The 24,098-nt window shown below is 35.6% G+C and overlaps 1 protein-coding gene across 5 annotated transcripts in view; it reads right to left on the reverse strand.

Moving 5' to 3' along the window:
• The window catches only part of usp43a (ubiquitin specific peptidase 43a), a 238,101-nt gene that overhangs the window by 21,739 nt on the left and 192,264 nt on the right, over positions 1-24,098 (reverse strand). For 3 of the 5 annotated variants that reach the window (XM_073953089.1, XM_073953088.1, NM_001089402.1), the window contains 4 exon segments: positions 11,369-11,446; positions 11,103-11,232; positions 3,537-3,864; positions 1,047-1,205 (listed from right to left, as the gene is read on the reverse strand). In XM_073953089.1, the coding sequence (XP_073809190.1) occupies positions 1,047-1,205; positions 3,537-3,864; positions 11,103-11,232; positions 11,369-11,446 (695 nt within the window). 5 annotated transcript variants of the gene reach the window in all.

Consider the following 24,098-nt stretch of genomic DNA (forward strand, 5'->3'; position numbering starts at 1 on the left):
GGTGAAGACGATGACCAATCATAGGAGTGTAAGAACTCACCTGACAGCTCAAAAAAAGTAAGCGGGATAATATTTACATTATTTTAATTGATACAAATGCTCATGTTGTTCTTTGTATGTTTGGAGTTTTGTCTTAAACATTCACAAAGAGTGTTTTCTTTGAGCAGGTAAAATTATATAGGTACAGTTCATATATCTGACTGCTTGTATTAATGAACAAAATTGTATAACAAATAATATAGATATATATATATATATATATATATATATATATATATATATATATATATGTATATATATATGTATATGTATATATATATATATATATATACCCAATGAGCCACTGTGTCACCCACAATAACCTTCATTTGTATAGACTTTTTTTTTGAGTATTACTGTAAATAGAAAAAAAAACAAAAAAGACTTTTTGAGTCTCTGTGTGTGTGTGTGTATGTGTGTGTGTGTGTGTGTGTGTGTGTGTGTGTGTGTGTGTGTGTGTGTGTGTGTGTGTGTGTGTGTGTGTGTGTGCGTGTGTGCGTGTCTGTCTGTGCACACTAAAAAATGCTGGGTTCTTGTAAACCAACACTGAGTCAACATTGAACAAACCAAACAATGGGTACATTTCTCAAATTAAATTTAAATACAATTTTAAGCCAATGATTGTTGAAGTAAATATGCCATAAATTCTAGATATACAATATATATGTAGGGCACATATCAGTATATTGATAAGCCTCTTTACTTAAATATTGTTAAACTGAATACATGAAGCCAATAATATTTTTGCTTAAATATCCACAGCATCAATACCAAAAAGTGGTTTATCAGTAGGTCAGATGTGTCTGTTACTATAGCAACCTCCCCAGCACATTAAGTTTGCACAAGCCTCAGAGCTCTCTTGTGACTGGCCTGTAAAGCGCATTCATATTGCAATAATGGAAAAAAAATCTACAGATGTGCTTTCTACCTAACATTGATCTATTCAAATAAACAAAAGGTCATCCTGCCGCCATTTAAAATGTGGCCACAAAAGCTCATTCACTCACCTCTGACCGAGCTGTTGGCAGACCAGGGTGGGATGACATTTCTCCTCTGGTAGAACAGGATATAAGCCCCTCGTGTGCACAGTTCCTCCTCTGGCACAATCTCCACACTGCTGTCATCATAACTGTACCAGTGGCCGTCCACGGAGTTCCTGCAATAGGCTGTTTTGCACAGATCAACTGAGTGGTCTGTTGACTTGCTATTGATTTAAACTTTGTTCATTTTTTATTGTTCATTTTTTATTTATTTGGAGCTGACAGTTTCTTTTAGTTTCTAGGTAACAATCATGAAAATTATCATAAACCAAGAGTTTTTAAAGCATGGACAAGAAACCTTAAACTAGACATCTTTGTCTCCTTATATCTAATATTTTCAATAGTATTTGGACGCAGCCTTGATAATGTAAGCTGAGACTGCATATGTCAATGATGCAATGTCAGACACAATGCACTCAATGAAGCTAGTGTGGGGTAAGGTTAGGGGTGATATTAGGTAAGCACATTAAAAGCATTGGATGCAGCTCAGATCGCACTGCACCAGGTCTGCATCCAGACCCCTCTCAAAATTTTTGACTTAAGTCTAAAGACTTAAGAAACAAAAAATGTGTAAGCTCATCAGGCTTTTTTTTTAAATTAGCATTTTAACCAGGTTCGTTTATGTTCAGTGATTTCACTATGATCAGTGACAACAAAAATTTAACTGAAATGACTTATTTTCAGAAAAAATCCCTTAAATCACATCTAATTATAATTTTCCTACACATCCAATGATATGAATAGCAATACTGCATTCACTTCTCCTGTTTCATCAGGTGGTCTAAGCTCAGGTAGGTTTTGAGAGCTCCCCCAAATTCGTTTGCTCAGCCTATTCCCTGATTATTAGAGGTTGCCATGGTGGAAAGAACCATCAACTATACCAGCATATGGAACAGTTTGGTTTATTCAACTTAGTTATACCGCATGTCTTTGGACTGGGAGGAAACAGGAGTACCCAGGGTAAACCCACGCAAACACGGAGAGAACATGTAAACTCCACACAGAAACACCAATTGGCCAAGCCAGGACTCGAACCATTCATTCATTTATTTTCGTTTTGGCTTTGTCCCTTTAATAATCTGGGGTCGCCACAGTGGAATGAACTGCCAACTCACACATATTTTATGCAGCGGATGCCCTTCCAGCCGCAACCCATCACTGGGAAACATCCGTACACACTTATTCACACACATACACTACAGAAAATTTAGCCTACCCAATTCACCGATACCACGTCTTTTGACTTTGGGGGAAAGCGAAGAACTCGGAGGAAACCCACGCAAACATGGGGAGGGACTTGAACCAGCGATGTTCTTTATATGAGGCAACAGTGCAAGCCATTGAGCCGCCGTTCCGCCTTATCCTGGATTAAACTGCAGTCACACTAGAGGTTGATCATGCAAAATTTTGTCGTACGGCGCTGCGAAAAGGGGTGGGATTTAACAAGATGATTAGACATTTAAAAAAGCAAGCGATTGGTCAATATTTTAAATTTCTTTCCAGAGAGGTCACGTTTTGATCATCGATTGATATCACAAAGTCAAGTGATGCAATTTTGCAGGTCAAAATTTACCAAGCTTGAACTTTGCAATGCAGAGAAGTGCGAAACTTGTCGCACAAGCTTGCATTTTCGGTTATACGCATTCATGTACGTATGAATGGGAGTCTATGAGGAGAAAAGTCCAGTGTGACTGCAGCTTTAGTCTAGGAAGGAGGGGGAGGAGTAGGGGTGAATTGGAGGAGTCTTTAAGGCGAAGATGACTAAGGTAAGGAAATCTGGATATTTACAGTATGTGAGTTTAATTCGTCTGATTATCAAATGATATGTTAGCTAAAGCTAATGACCAGCCGTGGCCAATCATAAGGCCATGATCCTTTTGAAATTAGTTTATAAATAAACTTCACTTTGCTCATGCAAATAATGGTTGGTTTTAGGGGTTGGATATGATGCACACATTTAAAAAATCACAGACATTTTCTTATAAATTTTAAATTAGTTATGTTTCCTTAGCAGATTAGGCTATAAATTAGAGAAACAGTAAAAAAAATATCTGTTCTGTACATATTGTGAGCCTCTCATTCATACCTTAATTCCTTTGTATGAACTTTAATGGTAAATCATGTGCTTCCCAAATAATCAAAGCTCAACAATTAAAAGTTGGCAGGTAACATGTTCCACTACAGACAGAATGTGTATAGTGGACCATCAAAATAAAGTGGCACTATTTATATTTTGAGTGGTAAAATGCCTTGTTCAACAAAGCTAAGACTTTAAATAAGCTCAAAAATGAATCTAAAATGCATGTGTAAACATTTCTGGGACAAAATTAGCGAGAGGGTTTTAAAGTTGTATATGGGTCAAGACCAAACATTGCCTACAGTCCCCAAAAACATAAAACCTAAAGCAACGATAATAGAAAAACTTTTAAATGAAAACAGCCCCTACATCATACTGACCTGTGTAATGGCCTCCATGCATGCCTCCGTGGTGGTTGCAAACTGCATACAAGTCATAAAGAAAGTCAGTTTCTCCATGCTTCCAAGTTGAAGGCAACGGGGCCAGATTCTTCATGCTTTGACTGCGTTTCACCACATGGGGGGTCATATCCAGAGCACTTACAGGAAAGCGAATGAGGGTGGAGAGCTTGTTTCGCCGTTTGCCCACCTGTCGAAAACGCTTCAGGTGCAGAATGAGGATGTCGGGCAGTGTCCATAAACTCATCTTCACCATTCCCTGCTGCATTTGCTTACAGTGGGGGCACTTCCATGCATCGTCTGGTGCCAGCTGCAAGGGGAATAATAACAACATTAATACACATTATTTTGATGGACTTTTCACACTTGGAATAGTTTACCCAGGGTTATTATACAGATGAACAATGTTATAGCTCTTCTTGCTTTGTGAAGTTAATAACTAATCTGGTTATTTATATGCTGACATTTCATACTGTGCATTCCCAATCTCTGGATTAATGTCCTTATTTGCATATTTGATTAGTTGTAAGCATTTTACAGCCTGTTTACATATGACTCTAGTGTTGCACATATTCATAATATGCCAATTGATATTAGTTTATTTATTTATTTTTTTAATTTTTCTTTTTCTTTTCCTGGATCTGCTTTTCAAATTTAACAGGTACTGTATGAATATACTGATGCACTTTCCACAGTTATTTATACTATTTCTACTGAAACACAGTTTATATAAAATATGCTGCGTTTACCTGTCCAAAGCATGTGAATACTGGTAGCTAAACTTCTTATAATGTTGTTGCATCATTTCACATGAGTTCATATTCATGCACTCAATGAAGATCTGCTATAAGGAGAAATAATCAATGATGCTGCATTATAACTACATTACTGTAAACATGCTCATGTTTTCCTGGGACAGTGTCAGTTTTTATTGCCTTGTCTCAAATAGAGCTGTTATAATAAAAAATATTTGCCGTGTTGGTCCCCATTTTTTAAATGCAGAGATACTTATAAGTGAGTTGTCAATGCTACTTTGACTTAAAATGTCCCAATTGACACTCTAAACTAATGTTTAATGTGACGAGTTATTTAATCATCTTAAAAACATACAAAATTTATTTAGACCTTTGTTCAGGGCTGTGTTCATAAAACTTTCACGAAACCTTTATAATCAAGGCACAATGTGAATATGAATGGCATTTTATGCATGCGTATGACAACTGTCATCTAGTGTCATTATTTCAGTTGTCATTTTAAATGCGAAGCACCTTAATTTAAAAAGAAAAATGGAAAACACACCTGCAAGTTTTAAAAGAGAACAAGCCTCAGCCACTTAGGAAAAAGTAATGTTATTTTTTGGGGGTGTAACTCAATATTGTAAAGCATTTCTTTCAAAAGTAACTATTCCCAACACTGATCATAAGAGTAATCTTGACGCAATTAATCTTGACACAAAAGCCTCATGAGAATCGTGTTTATGACATTTTATGACACATTATGTTGTAATGGCAAGTTATCATGTAGTCATCTCAAACAAGGGTCACGTTTACACTGTCAGGTCCTGATGGCCAATTCCAATTTGTTCCCTATATCTGATTATTGTGCCTGTCCGTTTACACATTCTTTTAATTGTGATCCATATCCAATTCATGTGTTTACATTTGCCATACAATTTATGACGTTGCGCATGCATAAAGGTGGGTTGTAGCATCTACACCACACTAGCCACCATGGAAGAAATTGCTTCGCTTTTAGCTCTGCAAAATGTGCGAAGTTTGCCCAACTTTAAAATTATTTTGAGGCAAAGGAGGAAAGAAAGGGCCCTCATTGCAGCTTGCGCCTATGGTTTATATATGGTGTACTCCACCATTCAGAGGAATTTGTGGGTATGAGAGATTTCGGGTCTGGTGGGAGCAAATTGTGGCCTGCTTTAATGAGGAGCAGTGGGTCAGAAGTTTTAGGATGAGCAAATCCTCTGTTTTGTGTCGGCGCCGTGTCGGCGTCTCCACAGACGCTCTGCCTTCTTGTTATAAAACCGTGGAGAACTGTAGATGTTCACATAGGTATCGCCTACGCTATTGTTGTCTATTGGAATGAAATGCGTCAATAGAGCCACCATTTTGGTACAGGGTAGTGCTTCTTGAATGAATGCGGGACCAAGGTGCAGTGGAGGTCTGGCCATTCAGAGCCAGAGATATATATACACACATATACATATATCTATGATCGGGAGTTTTCTCGCTGGTCAGTATACACATATATTTTTTAAATGACTAAAATATAATTTTACATCACTTTTATACATCGATGGATAAGTGACCGCACGGGCATTCTTGACAAAGAGTGTGTGTTTGTGTTCATGGAGATGTATTATCCTCCCTCCCTGTTAAATTTGATCTAATCCGTGTCTTGAAACACACCACTCTCCCACTTTCACTTGTTCTGAAGGAGGGAAAATGTGAATGTAATTTGTGAATGAATCTCCGTTATGAATGATTCGTTCACTTAGCCGACAATAATACAAGTTTCTAGCTTCGCAGCATCTTGTAGTCATATTTTTTTTACATTGTTTGCTGATTTTACAAAACAAAACATAAGCATAAGCCTGGTATTTAGTGTGAGTTGGTGTTACTTTGCCGTATGGTCAGTGCAGTAAGTGACTATTATCATCAATACTTGTTGAGCACAAAAGTTCGTAACAAACTAAAACATAACAAATGAAATCTTACATATGAAATGTTGTGCCTTAATGCTTTGTTTTTCTTGTTTGCTTGTTACTACACCTGTACACAGCACTAAAGTCCGGTATCTTTATACTAGCTTTAGTGGGGCTGAATGACATTTGTCCTGGGAGCACTGTATAAATGTGGCGGTGCTATTGACGCATGTTCAAGGTCTGTATGCGATATTTAGTGTATATATTTTTGGTGGAGAACTACCACATGGTTAAAAGTTTAATGACGTACACATTGGAATGCCTTAATAAATCAAATCTGCCTGTTTACATGATAGTCGCATTGTCACATATCCAATTTCCATCAGATTTATTTCCACAAACAAAGCAGGCCTGAAACGTGTCATGACAGTCTTACGAACACCCCTTCAAGTCAAGTGTTTTTAAATTAAAATGAATTTAGTTACCATCTGGCTGAGCAAAATTTTCCAAGGTCTTATAAGTAATTGCTAAATAAATGCAAGGCTCTATTGATATTGATAATTAGAAATTATATTGATCTATGGGCGTCACGGTGGTGCAGTGGGTAGCACAATCGCCTCACAGCAAATAGTTCGCTGGTTCGAGCCCCAGCTGGGTCAGTTGACATTTCTGTGTGGAGATTGCATGTTCTCTCTGTGTTCACGTGGGTTTCCTCCGGGTGCTCCGGTTTCCCCCACAGTCCAAAGATGAGGTACAGGTAAATGAGCTGAATTTTTTATATAGTGTGTTATTCGCTGTGTAAAACATATGCTGATTAAGTTGGTGGTTCGTTCCACTATGGCGACCCTTGATTAATAAAGGGACTAGCCGAAAAGAAAATGAATGAATATTAATCTATTGATAGTGATACCAGCATATCTTTGTCTAATAGAAAGCGTGGTGGTATTAAATAGCTTGAGTGCATATTCATGAAAAAGCAAAAGTGATGCAAGTCTATGAGGGAGAGAGGGATGGATACATGCTGTGATTTGCACTTTAGGTATCTTTAGTGCAACAGGCATGTAGTTAAAGGATTACTGTATCACTGCATGTGATATACTCTCTCTTGCACTAACAGTGCTCTTTCCTCTTGCTCATTTTTTTTTTTTTTTTGCCTCAATGATTTCCAGGGTATTTTATGTCATTTGCAGGCATCAAGGGAGCCGCTGTGAACATACAAGAGACTCCCGTAGCTTCCGGGAGAGGTGGAATGTCTGACATGAGCATGTTCTTAGTGACAGCACATCTGATTTGGTCTGTTTAGATGTCTGGTTAATGATGCATACATTATTCAGTCAGGCTTTACCAGGGTACAGATGGCAGTGTTCTGACTTTCTCAAATTAATCCCTTTAACAAACATGGCAGCATCTGCTTTAATTGAATGGAACCTGCCAAATGTGTACACACCCTTATGCATTACTAATGTATGTCATAGAAAAATCAGTTAGTTTCCTTAATTACTCAGATACTCTCATTAAAATAACAAATAAAAAAAAAATAGCATCTGTATAACATCAAATAAGCTTCTTTTTTTTTCTGGGGATTGGTCAAATTGCAGAAAGAATGTTTTGATTCTTCACGGTTAACAAATTGGTGTCATTATCTGAACCTGCTTTGTCTCAGTGTGGTGCAGTAGAACATTTACGCCCAGGCCAGAAATACACTGCTGTGGCAGACTGGATTTAAGTGCACATGCAGAGAGGAAAATAACAACAACCACAACAACAGCAACATCACAACATTTAAATATTTACAGATATTTTGTAACATCAAGAATTTTATTACAGGAAAAAAGCAACAATTTAATTCCAGCTGGAAAGTTGCCATTCAATGCACATCATCTTAAAAGCCCCTTTGGCATCAGAACTGAAGTCCTTGTTTTGCTTCAGTAATGACTAAAGGTTTTTTTTTTTAGGATCGATGATCATTTGTGAAGCCAGTCATAATAAGGGAACTCACTGCTTCACGGGGTATGATTTATCAAGTGGTGCTTGTCAAGAATAGGCAGAGTGTGTATAGACAAGAATGAATTCAGAGTGTCTTTTCAAAGAGATTCAGAAGATGTTGGACGCGAGAGACAAAGACGGTAGGAGGGAGACATTTGCTCCTCGAGTGGGTTTTAAATCAGCCTGAATAATCTTGAATATTCAATAGCGACCAGTCCTGCTAATCAAAATGTCTACCACCATGACGTGCAAGTACAGATCCCGCAGAGAACATTTTCTCCTGAATTTACTGAACGAACTCTAACATTTTCTTTTCAACATTTGCCCTCCACAAATAATTCTGTTCGGATTATTTGGATTGGGCAATAGTGCATATTATATTGTGCATCTTTTTCTTTGCTTATGAAACGATATATAAAGCACAGCATGCTCACCTTTATGTCAAATAATTAATCTCAATCACATACAGTACATGTTGCAGAAAATTAACTCAAAAGCTCCTATTATCCTAACAACATAATTGATTCAAATTCTGAAGATCCTAAATGCATAAATGGTCTGTTAGAATATGGATTTCTATAATTGGTTGGCTCTTGTGTTTGATTGTAGAGCTCTCTACATCACAGGAGATTTCAAAGTAATCACTGTTTTCAAGTATTTTTTAGTCCACATTATTAGGAGCTGATTTAAGTTCTTTCTTTTCATCAAAACTCATTTCATACTTAAACATTTTCCTCTGAGACAGTAAACAGATGATGTGGGCAACAGGCCATGTCTGTGTTTGCAGTGGCACTAAATTCATAAGTCTAGAATAGAAGACGAAGCATCACATCCTCTGTAATAAAAAAAAAAAAAATAATAATGTTGTCTGACATTTTTCAGCTCTGGTTGAAAAGAGTTTCACTAATAAGTCATACTACTGGTATTTTAAAATAAAATCTGAAAACCTTTTAGTGGTGCATTAAGACAACAACAGCTTCATAAGGTCTTTTAAAAGTTTTTTTTTCACTTATTGTATCTGTGTAAATTACAAAAATGTTAATTTGTGAGAACACGTCATGTGTATATGTTTCAAATCATTTGTTCAGTCTATGTGTATATGTGGGTACTTGATAAAAACAGCAATGATAGACTAATTGTTTGTGTATAGAAGAATGTGTTGAGATTTTACTAGCATTAGTTTATGTATTTACTAACAAGCATAAACAAATAATGAACAGAATATGAATTACAGTATTTAGTCACCTTGGCTAATGATTAATGGAAATGAAAAGTTGTTCATTGTCAGTTTGTGTCAACTCACAGTGCATTAACAAATGTTACATGCAAACTGGATTATAACAATCTATTAAAGAATAGTGAACTATAATAAATGAATGATGAACAATTGTTGTTCTTAGTTCATGTTAGTAAATGCATTAACTAATAAACCTGTATTATAATGTATAACCACTATTTACGTAGCCACTAAAGGGACGTGGACATGAGAAAAGTTGCATCCCCCACAAAACTTTTGCATTCCTTTGCGATGATGTTAGCTTTGCTTTCCCTTTCAAAACTTTTGAAAAATATGTTGTCTCACAAACACTTCTTGTTCACTTAACTAAGTATGAATGAAATGTACTAAGTATTAATGAAAATGGATTAAACACTTTTTTAAAAATTTACCCCGCCACAAAATATTAGAAACACTTTAAATACTATTGTTACTGTAGATGTGATGATATTTCACTGCACCTGAAAATAGTCCTTAGCCCAAGACCTACACTTGCACTACCAGTTATATCTAAATAATATCATTAAGTTTAGCAGGTTAGGTAATAATATTAATTTTCTTAGGAAAAAGTAAAGTAATGCATTACTTTAAAAAAAAATGAAGTAATAATATTTGAGGTCCCTTTTTAAAAAAAATGTAATGTTACTTTTTAGTTTAATTAATTGTCTTTTAAACCATAAATTGCTAAATTAAAATAAACGTTGAATCCCACACTCAATGAAAAAATGTTCTCTCTACAGAAATAAACAAAAAAAACAAGATGGCATTCTGCGCTAAAGTGTTCTCATTATTCCTAATGCATGGAAGAAGAGTAAAAGGTAATTGCCTCAATGCTCACTTTACTTTACTTATAAGACAAAAAGTACAAAAGCAGCAAACACACTGCTTTACACTTTCATTGATCTGAATATACGTCATGTAGAGCTCTGGGCTCAGGACATTATCAGAAGATAACATTATCCTCAATTATTATGTGTTTTTAAAAGTAAATAAAGGTTATACAGTGTGCTGTTAATTGCAAACCTTCTCTATTAGAAAAAAGGAAGAAAAGAGGTAAGAAAAAGTTATGTAAAAGTAACTTAAAATTAATATAACGCATTACTTACATAAAAAGTAACCAAGTAATGCAACTAGTTACCTTTTTGGGGAGTATCTGAATATTGTAATACATTACTTTCAAAAGTAACTTTCCCCAAGATCATTGTGGCAACTGCATTCCTTGATTATTACACCAGAATGAGAGAACAGCCATATCGGCCTAGAAAATAGCAACTTTTCAACTAGGTACACAATGTAACAACAGAAGTGTCAAGTTTTAAATTGAAAAATGACCAAAAATGTTTGAGCTGGATGCTAATGGTCTAATCTGATTCAATTAACTCTGCTTAGCTAAGCTAAAAGCTCTCCCACCAGACCTGGATATTGGCTGAATGGATTAAAAAATGATAGAACTTGCGACTTGTAAAATGAGCCTATTTTCACAAATAGTGGAGTGTTACTTCAACTGATCAGATCATAATCCCAGGAGTTTTCTTAAATTTTTTTGAGCAGTGTATATTTTTGATCAAAGAAATGCAGCCTTTGTGAGGATAGATAAATAAACAGGGAAAGTAACTGGATGAAAGAATACCTGCTCCTCTTTGGTGTAGAGCTGAAAACAGTCATCCAGTGTGCAGCTGTGCTGTTGTACATGATTCTGCTGCTGGATTCTCACACTCTCTGCATCCTCAATCACCTCCTCTTGAATATTGCCAAAGAGGCTAAAACAGATATGAATAGTAAATTACAAATTATGTTGCACTCTTACTAATACTAAGGCATTTGGCTCTTACTGTGATCTTAAATTAAACGAATGTCTAAAAAATAAGAAGATTTATGCTGCTGCATGTATCTCACCATTCTTTAATTTTGTTGTCCCATTCAATTATGAGCTTCACATGCAAAGGACCACCTGGACCACATAACTTGAGGGCTCTGGAAGAGGAAAAATCAATTCAAATGTGGGTTTGGAATTTAGCCACCAGGGGGCAGAAAATAATCAGTGTAGTGAATTCAGAGAAGGAGCGAGCATTGCAAGACAACCTCCCTGCTGAATGTTATAGAAAATGCAGTGACATTCCTTATTTATTTTTTCCTGTAGTAAATTAAAGGGTGTGGTTAGCTAATAGTAAATTAGTTATTAAGTAGTTATTCAGTTATTTATACAGTATATATATATATATATATATATATGTATATATATATATATATATATATATATATATATATATATATATATATATATCACTGTATTGCTTGTGTTTGCATTGTAGTCTTGCACAAATTCTAAATCTCTGTAGTCAACAATGTATTTATTTATTGCCATCGCTTTTTTAAAGCGATATATATATATATATATATATATATATATATATATATATATATATATATATATATATATATATATATATATATATATATATATATATATATATATATATATATATATATATAAAATTGAAGCCTCTTTTTGCATTTGAAACAACTGAGATAGGACTAGAATGGTTATATGCAATTGGAGCATGACCAGACTCATCATCATCACAAATCAAGACAGCACAAAGGAATAGAGAAAAGAAGAAACAAAAATGATTCAGAACAATAGTCAGTCATTTATCCTTAAACCTGCGTTTTTAATAATATTTTATTTTCATCTCTCATGTTAAATAATCGTACAATTCATCTGTAGGTCTCACTATCATTACAGGTATCCAGACTGAAAAAATAGTCACTCAAATATGGCGTATAAACACATAGCAATAATCACCTGGCTAAATAACTGCACGAGAAAAAAATAGCATTCAGAGCTTCAGCCCTCACAATCCACCCTGTGCAATTCTGCAAACAATCGATCAAATATGACAGAGGGAGAAGCTGCGGCAGAAAGCAGTGCAGGGTAATTTGAAGATGTGACTGGAGCATGGCTGAGTTTTTCTGAGAGCCGGGCTAAAGCCAGATTAATTCTGACACGCAGTCCGTCTGCGTTAATTGCAATTGTTTCTGAGTGGATTTAAAAGCAGGGAACAATAATTCAGAGACGTGAGGGGAATTCAGTTGGATTCATCAACTCTAGTCTGTTGAGAAGAAAGCTCAGACACCGACATGCAGTACTGTGAGAAAGTTTTAGCCCATTAAAGCTGACGGTGGTTTAAGACATTTGCACAGTACTGAGTATATTTGTCCATATATTAGTTTCTGTATCTTAGATCTTCTGTATGCAGTTGGAGGCCTAAAGAATTGATCCATGGAAGCAACAGAAGGGAACAGCTGAATGTGAGCATTTTGATTTGATTTAGTTGTCATAGTCAGTGGTGTAAAGTAACAAATTACAAATACTCAAATTACTGTAATTGAGTAGTTTTTTCAGAAATTTTTATTTACTCAATAGTGTGTACTTTTACTTTCCCTTGAGTACATTTTTAGTGCAGTATCGGTCCTTTTACTCCACTATTGATATTTACATTAGATGTCACCTACCCTGTTGTTGTCTATTGGAAGGAATTTATCAATAGAGATGCCATTTTGGTATAGGGTACCAAAATCAAATTGAAATCAATGCGGTACCATGTGCAGTGGAGGTCTGGTCATCCAGAGCCAGAGATATACACACATATACATATATCTATAATCAGATGTTTTCCAGTGGTCATTATGCAAATTTTTATTAAATTTCGAAATTTAGAATTTTACATCACTTTTATAAATCAATGGATAAGTGACCGCACAGACATTGCTGATAAAAAGCATGTGTTTGTGTCCATAGAGATGTATTATCCTCCCTCCCAGTTATATTTGATCTAATCTGTGTCCTGTAACACATCCTCTCTCCTGCTTTCACTTCTAATTCTAACGAAATGAGTGATTTATTTGTGAATGAATCTCCTTTATGAACCACTCGTTCACTTAACCGACTATAATACAAGTTTCTAGCACTGCAGCATCTTGTTGTCATATTTCATTTACAATGTTAGCTGATTTTATTTAACAAAACTAGCATGAGCCTAGAATTTAGTGCAAGTTTGCCTTATGGTGAATGCAGTAAGTGAATGTATTATGATCAATAAAGTTACTTGCTTAGCACAAAGGTTCATAATATACAAAAAAACAAACAAAACAAAAAAACGAAATCTTACCTATGAAATGTTCTGCCTTTGTGGTTTGTTTTCTTTGTTTGATCATTACTACACCCGTACACAGTCACATTAGCTTTGGTCTTGACTAAGTGCGGTTGAATGACATTTGTGCTGGGAGCACTGTACAAATGTGGCGGCGCTATTGACACATGCTCAGGGTCTGTATGAGATATCTAGTGTTTGTTACTCCACTACTTTCCTTCATCCTTGCAGCCACTACTTTATTTTTCCTGTCTATGGGGATTAGAAAACTCAGTTCTGTGATTTCAGTCCAATCAAATTGCACTTAGAAAGAACTATCTCAAGTCACGCGCTACTTACAAATGCAATATTTATAACTGTTTGGAAGCAGTTATAAGTGTCCAAGAAGACATCTAAAATCTTTACACACAAAGACCCAGAGTCTGTTTAGACTGTATGCCACTGATGAGAAGATGACAGATGTTTACTGTAGAATGTCATGATTTTGCCAAGTATGATGTGATCATGGATTAACACCTATGTTGATACTGTAACAATTTTCGTTCAAAAATGTAATCCATACGTTATCAACATATCAACAGACCAATTCATACGTTATCAACAGATGTTAATCCAGGAACATGTCCTATTTGGTTAAATGAGACCAAAATTGCCTTAACAATAACTAAATACACTACAGAGTGTTACGTTTACACACACATCCACAAACTACATATGAACACATCAGCTACTCGAGTTAATTTTTACTCATACTATAATATTTACAACATATACTTTTACTCTACTTGCAAGTAATGGTACTTTTATTTAAGTATGATTTTTCAGTAATCTTTTGACCACTGCTCTGAGTGTCATTTGATCTTATGTCACATTGTGCTTGTTCTTGTGCCACATTGGGTGCATTTAAGCTGTAAAATGTAAATATCAAGGCATGTCCTGCAGAATGATGAATCAACTAGTCAGGGGCTACATCAGCCATTATAAAGCTCTCCTCAGGGAAAAGCGAGGAGTATTAAGAAAAGTGACTTTACCTGTGAAACGCCAGCAAGCAGGGACCATACAAAAGTATCTTTATTTATTTATTTATTTATTTATGCTTCTGGTGATTTTTCTGAGATTTTTGTTTTTTGTTCCAATTATCTCCACTGTTAATAACAGTTACTACTGTTACAAACGGCAAACCACTTAGTAGGCGATGCAATCTAAATAATCTGTGCAATTTTGTCTACACTTATCCAACAATTTGCATTCTTTTAAAATTGATACAGAACGGTCAGTCTGCTGTTAACAAAGCAGACTTCATTTTAACTCTCAGTGCCCATTCTAATCTCAATCCTCTGCCCGTAATTGGGACTTGGATTAAACCACAGGACATGGCTACACCTACAACCCTATCCACAAATAACGTCTCTAACCACTGGAAACTTAATCATGTATCACAACATGTTAACAGTTCTTTTGACTGTTATGCTTACCCACTAGGCTTGAGTGGTAAAACTGTAATATGGTATACCACGAGATCTAAAAATAGCAATAGTATCAGTTTCAATACCGTTTTACCCTCATAAAACAATGCACTTATATAGGGTAACAAGTATTAAATATAGTTTATTTATTGACTAAAATTGCGTATGTGTAGTTGTCATCAGTGGACAGCGTGAAGGAGAAAGACAGAAGTGTGGAAAGTTAGCAAGTCGTGCACCAAGTGACCTGGTCTAGATGTATTTTGGATTTTGACCAAACAAGAAGGGAGAGGCGGTAAATTGGGATGAGGAAATTTGCAAATTGTGCAACAAAAAGGTGACCGCGAGAGATGAAAATACCTTGAACCCAATACGCATATACGAAATCACTATCCACTCACTGCTGCGAGAATAGACTCGAATTCACTCAGGAGTTTTAACACCTCCCAATGCAGGACCAACAACATCTAGGTCCACGTCTAGTACACAGCCAACGATAATGGATGAAAAGAATAAGTACAAAAGGGACCATGTCCATTGGAAAGTCTGTACTGATGCAGTGACAAAATACTAGAAGAGGAGAAAAATGGTCTCGTTTCACAGTAGAAAAAAAAGTTCTTTAAGGATATGGTAAAGGTCCTAGATGCCCAGTTCAAGCTGCCTGGATGAAAAAGAGATAATGTTCAAGTGCTGCTCTTCTTTGTTATTAAACATTGTTCAGGCGGTAAGATTTAATTGAAATGATTGTGTGCGCATCTCTGCGTGTAAACTTGTCTGGATGTTTATGTAATTTTAATTCTGGTTGACTGTTGTAATAGAAGTTATAATATATTATTTATAATATATAATTTGTTATTGTGTTTGGTATTCAGTTTCTGAATGGTTTAGGCACAAGCCTAGAGTTTGGTGACTCTGTTTGAGCCTTACGTCATATTTGTTTTTTTATTATTCGGAGTAATACCGTATACCGAGGTAAAATAGGGAGGAGGATTGGTGGTATCAAAATTTGGAGACCGCCCAAGCCTATTACCCACCCTATAAAAATCACTTTTGTAAACATTTTTCATTCTCCAGGACAACTAGAAAGCTTCTTGGAGGAGGTAAAAAAGGATGGTACTTTTCTAGTGGTGCATGGAGACTTCAGAATCCACCTAGATAAACATTATGCAACTGATTTCTACTCTGCCTGACTTTTTTTTTCTTTTTTTGTAGAGTGTGCCTGCTTCAGCTACTCACAAATCTAGTAACCAACTGGACCTCATCTACCCCTGGTTCTGCTCCACTGACTATTTGCTAGCCACCCCCTTGCACTCATCAGACCACTTCCTCCTATTCTTTAACCAAAATCTAAATCCTGATACATCTGATTCTCCTCCACACATCACCTTCTGTCACCACCTACGCTCACTCTTACCTTTCTCAAATGTATGCTTTAATTAAAAAGTCACTTCCACCCACCAGTGACTTTTCATTACTTGACACTAACCGTGCTACTGAAACACTCTGCTTCACCCTGTCATTCTGTTTTGACACAATCTCCCCCTCTGACATCCAGGCCAGCTCATGCCACCCAAATGTTGACAGTTCATCATTTTTCATTAATAAAACAGCATCTATAGATGGGCACACCATAGTAAACACGCATTCCCTCCTTTAGGATGCAGAACTGTTAAAACCCATCCTGTTCCATCTCATCTTCTTCAAGCTATCTCAACTTCTGTTGTACCTGTGCATACACACTTAATTAACACATTCAATCACTGTGGATGATTTTATGCTGCCTTACATCAGGCTTAGATAACTCTTAACACTACTTAAGAAACCAATCACAAATCCAGCTCTTATAAACAATTACCCGCCAATATCACTCCTACCATAAATTTCAAAACACTGGAAGATTTTGTTTCAATCTAATCTATGGCTCTCTTTCTTAGAACAACCTCCTGGAAACAAACCAGTCTGGATTTAAAAGAGGTCACTCCACTGAGACTGCCCTGCTCTCAGTTATAGACTAGGAAGAGCTCCATCCAAATCCACAGTGCCCATCTTGCTAGATTTGTCTGCTGCTTTTGACAAGGTTAACCACCAAATTCTCTCAGCAACCCTCAAGACAATCTGCATCTTGCATACCACACAAAAGTGGTTAAGTTCTTAACTCCCAGGTAGATCATTCAATTTGTCTTGTAGGGGTGAATTGTAAAAGCTGCACCATCTTGCTACTGGGTGCCTCAGGGCTCTGTTCTTGGACTGCGTCTCTTCTCTATTTACATGTCATCATGCAGAAACTTGGCTTTTCATATCACTGCTATGCTGATAACACCGAACTCTACCTTTCATTCAAGTCTGATGATCAGACATTGCTGCTGGATATCAGCATGTCTGACATATATTTCCTGCTAAAGGAAGCACCATTACCTCAAAAACAGAACTGCATGTAATCCCAGCCAACCCAACACTTAACCATAGCTTCAACATACAGTTGAGCACCTCAATCAGAACTCCTTCCAGGACCATCAGGAACCTAGGAGTGATTCTTGATAAATAGCTGAACTTTACAGACCACATTGCTATAATTGCAGTGCAATTATATGATTCCATTTTATTAGAATTGTGTGTGGAATCATTATAATGCAAAAAGTATAAATCACCAATTTAGGGAGTTTCTTGAAGGAATGGCATAATGGATAAAAAATAATAAAATAATAAAAATAATAAACCCCACAAAAAGAGCACCACAGTCCTAACAATTCAGTCAATTCTGCCAAAAGAAACACTAGCCCAAACCAGGACAGAGCGGCACCATGTTTCACTTTCATGACTTTACCAATTCAACCAAGTTTCAACATTAACTAAAATTTTATGGTTGTATCCTGTTAAGAGAATTAGAAACAGTTCTATATTGGTCAGTAATAAGGGTATCTTCCGTCCATTCCATGTCTGTTTTTTAAACAAAAAAAGAAAAATTAAGAAAACAACCATTTTTTGTTTTTTCTTTTGCTCACAAAAAAAAAAAAGATTTTGTTTTTTCATTTCATTTTTGTTTTATTAATTTAGGGTAGGAAAACAGATAAACAACTTTAAAATTAATTATACACATGTATGCGGTGCTGGAATGCCCATTTTCCTCTGAGGAAAATATGTCTTAACAAAATCCTGTTATCACAAGAAAATACTTTTATAACATTATTAAGTGAAAAAAAATATTATAGTAGGCTAGCCTGTGTGTGGCAGCATTGCATCACCATGAATTACTCGGCCTATCTGGTTTCAGAATACAAAAAAACGAGCCTTTATTCGTTTTATTCATAAATTATAAAAAAATATAAAAAACTAATTAGATATTCAATATCCATTTCTAAAATGAAAATCCATTGACCAAAAGATAAACTGATTTATGATATAATTAAATCACCAGTAATGCAGATGGGATGGTGGCCTAACACATTTGCAGATGATTCTAAACAATCTACCTTATCTCAAATCATACTTTGTAGGGCCAAAAACATACACGCTCAACTTAGTCTCTGTAGTAACACAAAAATGTTGCATGCTTTTTACTTGACTCTCTGAACTTCTGTTCATACGAACCCTTATTTTGATGATAAATGTTTGTGGCAACCATATGCTTTCTGTCAGTCCTCAGAAAATATGTTCTTACTAACTCAGTCTTGCTTGTGAAAGCTCTAGATGAATGAATACATCTTCAGCAATGGCTGACAAACCTAATTACTTGCACAGTTAAACACTGTTGGCTTTCCGCACACAAGAGCAGAAGCTTGCGTCAGAGAACAGCAGGTAACAACATGAGAAATGAAATGCCTCTTCTATCAAATGAACATCACAGTTACAAATAAACAACATATTAATTAAGTGACAGACATGGATGAGTGTGCAAAAACAAAGATGCTTTCAGGAAAAGGTGACTTGACACATTCACATTTTCAAGCTAAACATGCACCTTACAAAAAAAAAAAAAAAAGCAGAATAGTAGTATAGTACAGTAATGTTACAGTCCTAGCCCAGTATGTGTCTGACCCTTTTTTGTTTTGTTTTTAGCCCCTTTCACACATACAGACCTTTCCAGAAAATTGCCGGCAATTTTCCGGAAAGGTTGTATGTGTGAACAGGTCCTTTTTGAAAATACCGGTAAATTCGTTCTGGCTTTTTTCCGGAAAGAGAAGTTGTAACATTATCTGCAATTTGCCGGAATGCTGCGCTGTGTGAATGCAGAAGGAAGATTCCCGTAATAAGCGCGTGCATGTCTAGAACGTGCTGACGTGAGACGTCTGCTTTAGCCAATCACAACAGTCAGACGCATTCACGTCCGCGCGGTTTGTGAGGATAAAAGCCTTTGAATATTTTTCCAGACACATTTAGCTGCTAGAAGTTAGTCAGATCACGTTTATATGTTCTTCTTAATGCCAACTGTGTAAATAATCATCGATGAGATGCTTATGATAAGCCGTTGTTTGTTTACCTTCAAGCTTTGCGTGCGCCTATGAGCGCCAGCACACGCACATATTATGAACATCTCGACATGCGAAAGTGATCCTGCGAAAGTTGTTCACAATATTGATCATCCACAGAGTTTGTAATTTAGTCAAATGTTTACAAATACAAGCGCAGCCGTTTAAAGCTCATTTGTGGTGAATGATGTCAGAATTTACCGGTATTTTGGAATGGATGTGTGAATGCTCTTTTCCGGAAAATTTCCGTAAGGTCCTCGCCTGTGTGAACACCGCTTTTTTCAATATACCGGTAAAGTCTTTCCGGAAATTTTCCAGATATTTACCGGTATCACTGTGTGAAAGGGGCTTTTGTCTGTTACTCCTTACTGTTGTCCTCTTGTGCCACACCCATGTTAATTGTAGTTGCTGTTAGTTGCCCTGGTGAGTCATTAGGTGCATTCTCAAATTGCATACTTGTGCACTATTCTATGTCATTTTGTAAATATGTAGTGTAAATAAAAAGTGTAGGTAGTGCGTTTACACTGAAAACTTTAAAAATAAGTGCACTTTAAACACCCAGATGATGCACTTATTCAACCGGTAAAATGACGTGTGGAATGTCGAACACTTCACGCACTCAACTACTGCAGATTTGCTTACGTAGTGAAAGGGGCAGAGCCATTGGGTGGAAATGCTGGAGTACTTAATTTATTTTGGATTGGGAATGCCATATTCTCCTGCGAGAGTGATTATAGCGCCTCCTGATGTTGAATGTGGAATGTCGGACACTTCACAGATTTAGAAACAGCAGCTTTACGTAGCGGAAGGAGCGGAGCTATCAGGTGCACATGTTGGAGTACTTCATTAATTTTGGATTGTGAAAGCAAAATTCTCCTGCGAGAGTGATTATAGCACCTCCTCATGGTGAATGTGGTTAATTATGGCAGGTATTATTTGATAGTTTAGTCATTTATTTCACTAATTTGGGATTAGTACTCAATCGGTTTGAATTTTCGCTTATTAAAAATACATTAATGTTCCATTTAGGACGACACTACATATGCTATGCTATTGAGTGTCTAAGTGCATAAGTACATAAGTACATAGTGCACAAGGGCATAGTGTATATAGCATAGTGTGCCATTTGGGATGCAGTTATTGTCTCCTTCTCTTGTACCTTATCAATTTGATTAGTCTAATTGTTGTCACCTGTATAAATAGTCCTTGTATTGCAGTGTGTGTTTGTCTGTTGTTGAATGTGGTAGCTGATTTGTGGCTGGTCTCTGTGAGGTTTAGTTTATTGGTTCCTTTTTTTCTTTACCCTTTGTTTTATTCCTGATTTATATTCAATAAACTTATGCTGCACGTGGATCCACCTCTCCAGCCTGTTTCATGCTCCAGAATTCGTAATTAAACCCGATGGTGAAATCATGATTACTTCAATGCAAAAACAGTACATATCCTTGCATTTCCACTGTCAATAGTGCCTTTGCTTGACAGATGTGGTGCATGTCAGTGAGGGAGGCTATGGGGAACACCTGGCTAAACTGCATTCTCAAAATATATACGTTTTAAAATATATTTATCAAAGCAAAAATTCACAGCTTGGGGGTTTCACAAGGGTTGCATCAGAAACAACATCGGATGTGAAACCTGTGCCTAATAAATATGCTGATGATCCACTTTAGTGATCCCAAATGGGAGAAAGCCAACATAAGAGACAGATCAAGGTTAAAATTTCCTATTTTTTATATGTTGGTGACCATTAAATGTAGACAATGTTTTCAACTTTATATCAATGTTCATATAGTTTAATACTTAGCAAATTTATCAAATGTAATAATGTATTAAATGTATCATGTGGCCTGCACTAACATCTGCTGGCCTAAGAGATAAAACAACAACTGGGTGGTCATGCCAGACACTATTCAATAATAACAGTAGCTGTTTACTGACAAGCCTTAAGAAAGACCCCCATTAAAATATTCAATTTAGGAGAGCCAGTATGAGGGTTCAATGTTTTATATAACCATTACTATGAGCAAATGAGAATTTCACTTACATTATAAGTGAATTTAAATGATATGCTATACAAAACTCATAGTAAATCTGCACCTAATTCCATTCTACTGAGCTATCATTTAAAATTGTACACTTTAAAGTAGCACACATCCACAAGTATCATAATTTTTTTATATTCATATCAGAAGAAGCACAGCAGCCCAGAATAGCAGACACATCAGTGAATGAGGCTACAGTCATGACTTTTAAGCTCTTTAAATTGAAAAATGGATGATTGGCATTCAAGACGCGTGTGTGCGTGTGTGTTACACCTACAGCATTTTCATGGTTTGGTTTGTTGGGTTTTTGTCTCTAGAGCCACACAAATAAGATGCAGAGGAGAGGATACAATTTGTCCTAAATAGGTTAAAATACCATGATGTGGGTATTTAGAGACCAATTAAAAAGTTTAAAGCTGCTGGAGAAATGAACTGTGGCGCAACTGATAAGCATTTAGTTTGCATAGAAACACTGTAAAAAAAGATTTCAGTAAAACTTTATAATAACTACACACTATGAACCATTTATTAGCATTAGCATATGGTGAATTCATTATCTGTTAAGCATTAACTCCACATTAATAAATGTTAGTAATCAGTTTATAATTGCAGCTATAAATGCTCTTTTCTTGACCGAGAACCACATTTATACTGTGCTTAATAATTGTATTTTCATACTTTGTTAATAATTTATTTTTTATACACTACTATAAGAAGTATTGCATTATTTACAAACCATTTGTATTTAAGATTAGTTGGTGGATCATACAGAATGAGTTAGTAAATGTTGAATAAACTATTAAAATCAATGTTTATACATCTTATTGTTCAGGCAAAAATTAATGATTACTATGTATGTTAATAAATGCTTATATAAATTCAACTTCATGCTGTTATGTGACCTAATCTAAACTGAGGACTAAGTCCTTTATAAATGATGATTCAATGCTCTTATGCTCTTAATAATCTTTGCAAAATATCTAGAAAGTAAAATTACTGTAAAATTTAAACATTGCAGAATGACAGCAGTGTCAAAATACGACATAAAATTGTGTAAAACAACAACAATATAATAATTTAACAATATAATAGGATGTGATGTTTAAACTGTACAGTAATTTTATTTTACATTAGGTTTCAAAGATTTTCGTTTCACTTGAAGTACAGTTTCATTTGTGTATCTTCAAACGAATAGGTATAAATAAAGTCATTTATTAGCATAAATAGTCCTTACATTAGATTTGGTCACAAAACTGCATGAAGTTAAGTTAATAAAGCATTTATTAACATACAAATTAACTAATACTATATGCTTGAATAAAAATAATTATATATTTTAATTTGAATAGTTTATAAATCATTTACTAACTCATTCTGAATGATCCTAAAAAAACAACTATGCTTAAATAACTAGTTTGTAAATAATGAAATACTAAATTTAGTAATTAAAAATGAATGATTAACAAAGTATGAAAGTACAATAATTAAGCACATTATAAATGTGGTTCTAAGTCAAGAACACAGCATTTGTAGCTTTAGTTATAAACTGTTTACTAGCGTTTATTAATGTAGAGTTTAAATACTTAATAAATGGTTTATAGTGTGTAGTTTTTATAAAGTGTTACCAAGATTTCTTCGAAAGATTGGGTTCAATAAGATTTTCAGTAAGGATGGAATAAATTGTCCAGTGACTGTAAAAACATACACACGCACACGCGCACACACACACACACACACACACACACACACACACACACACACACACACACACACACACACACACACACACACACACACACACACACACACACACACACACACACACACACAAAAACTCCAACAAGTTGGTTCTATTTTAATGACACCCAAAAAGACAAAGCACTGGTGACCTAGTGTATTACATATTATTTAGTTCCCTCAACTAATATACTGTGTTTCCTCTAGGATTTTTTTGTAATTCTATTTCCTATTTACACCATACAATATTTGCACTTATTTCGCACAGTTTCAAAGACTGCTTTTGTTTTTTCTTAGCATTATTTGGTAACACTTAATGGAACAGTATCCGAACAGTATAGCATAACAAAACCTTGTAGAACAACAGAATCTCAACACAGACCAAAATGTACACTGAAAAATATCTTTAGAGGACACTGATCGTGAAAATCAACATTTGTAAGGTGTTTGGACAGAACTGTGTGTAGGTATAGAGTGTCCACTGTCATATTAGGGTGATATAACGACAATACATCTCTTTTTTAAATTTGTTGACGTAAAAAAGTTAGGATCCAAATCCCTCCCATTTTGAGGACCACCACAACATGCCAAAGGAGTGCAGTTTCCCTGCCCATCAAATTGATTGATAGCCACATGTCTCCTTAGTAACGCATATAATCATGTCAACAAGACAGGACGTGCTCAAAGCAACTGAGATTAAAAGATCCGTTCTGCTTTCTGTGATCATCAGTCATCATTAAATGTGATCAAGAATGAGTTTTACA

Source organism: Danio rerio, chromosome 6, assembly GCF_049306965.1.
Source record: "Danio rerio strain Tuebingen ecotype United States chromosome 6, GRCz12tu, whole genome shotgun sequence".
Classification (NCBI taxonomy): Eukaryota; Metazoa; Chordata; class Actinopteri; order Cypriniformes; family Danionidae; genus Danio; species Danio rerio.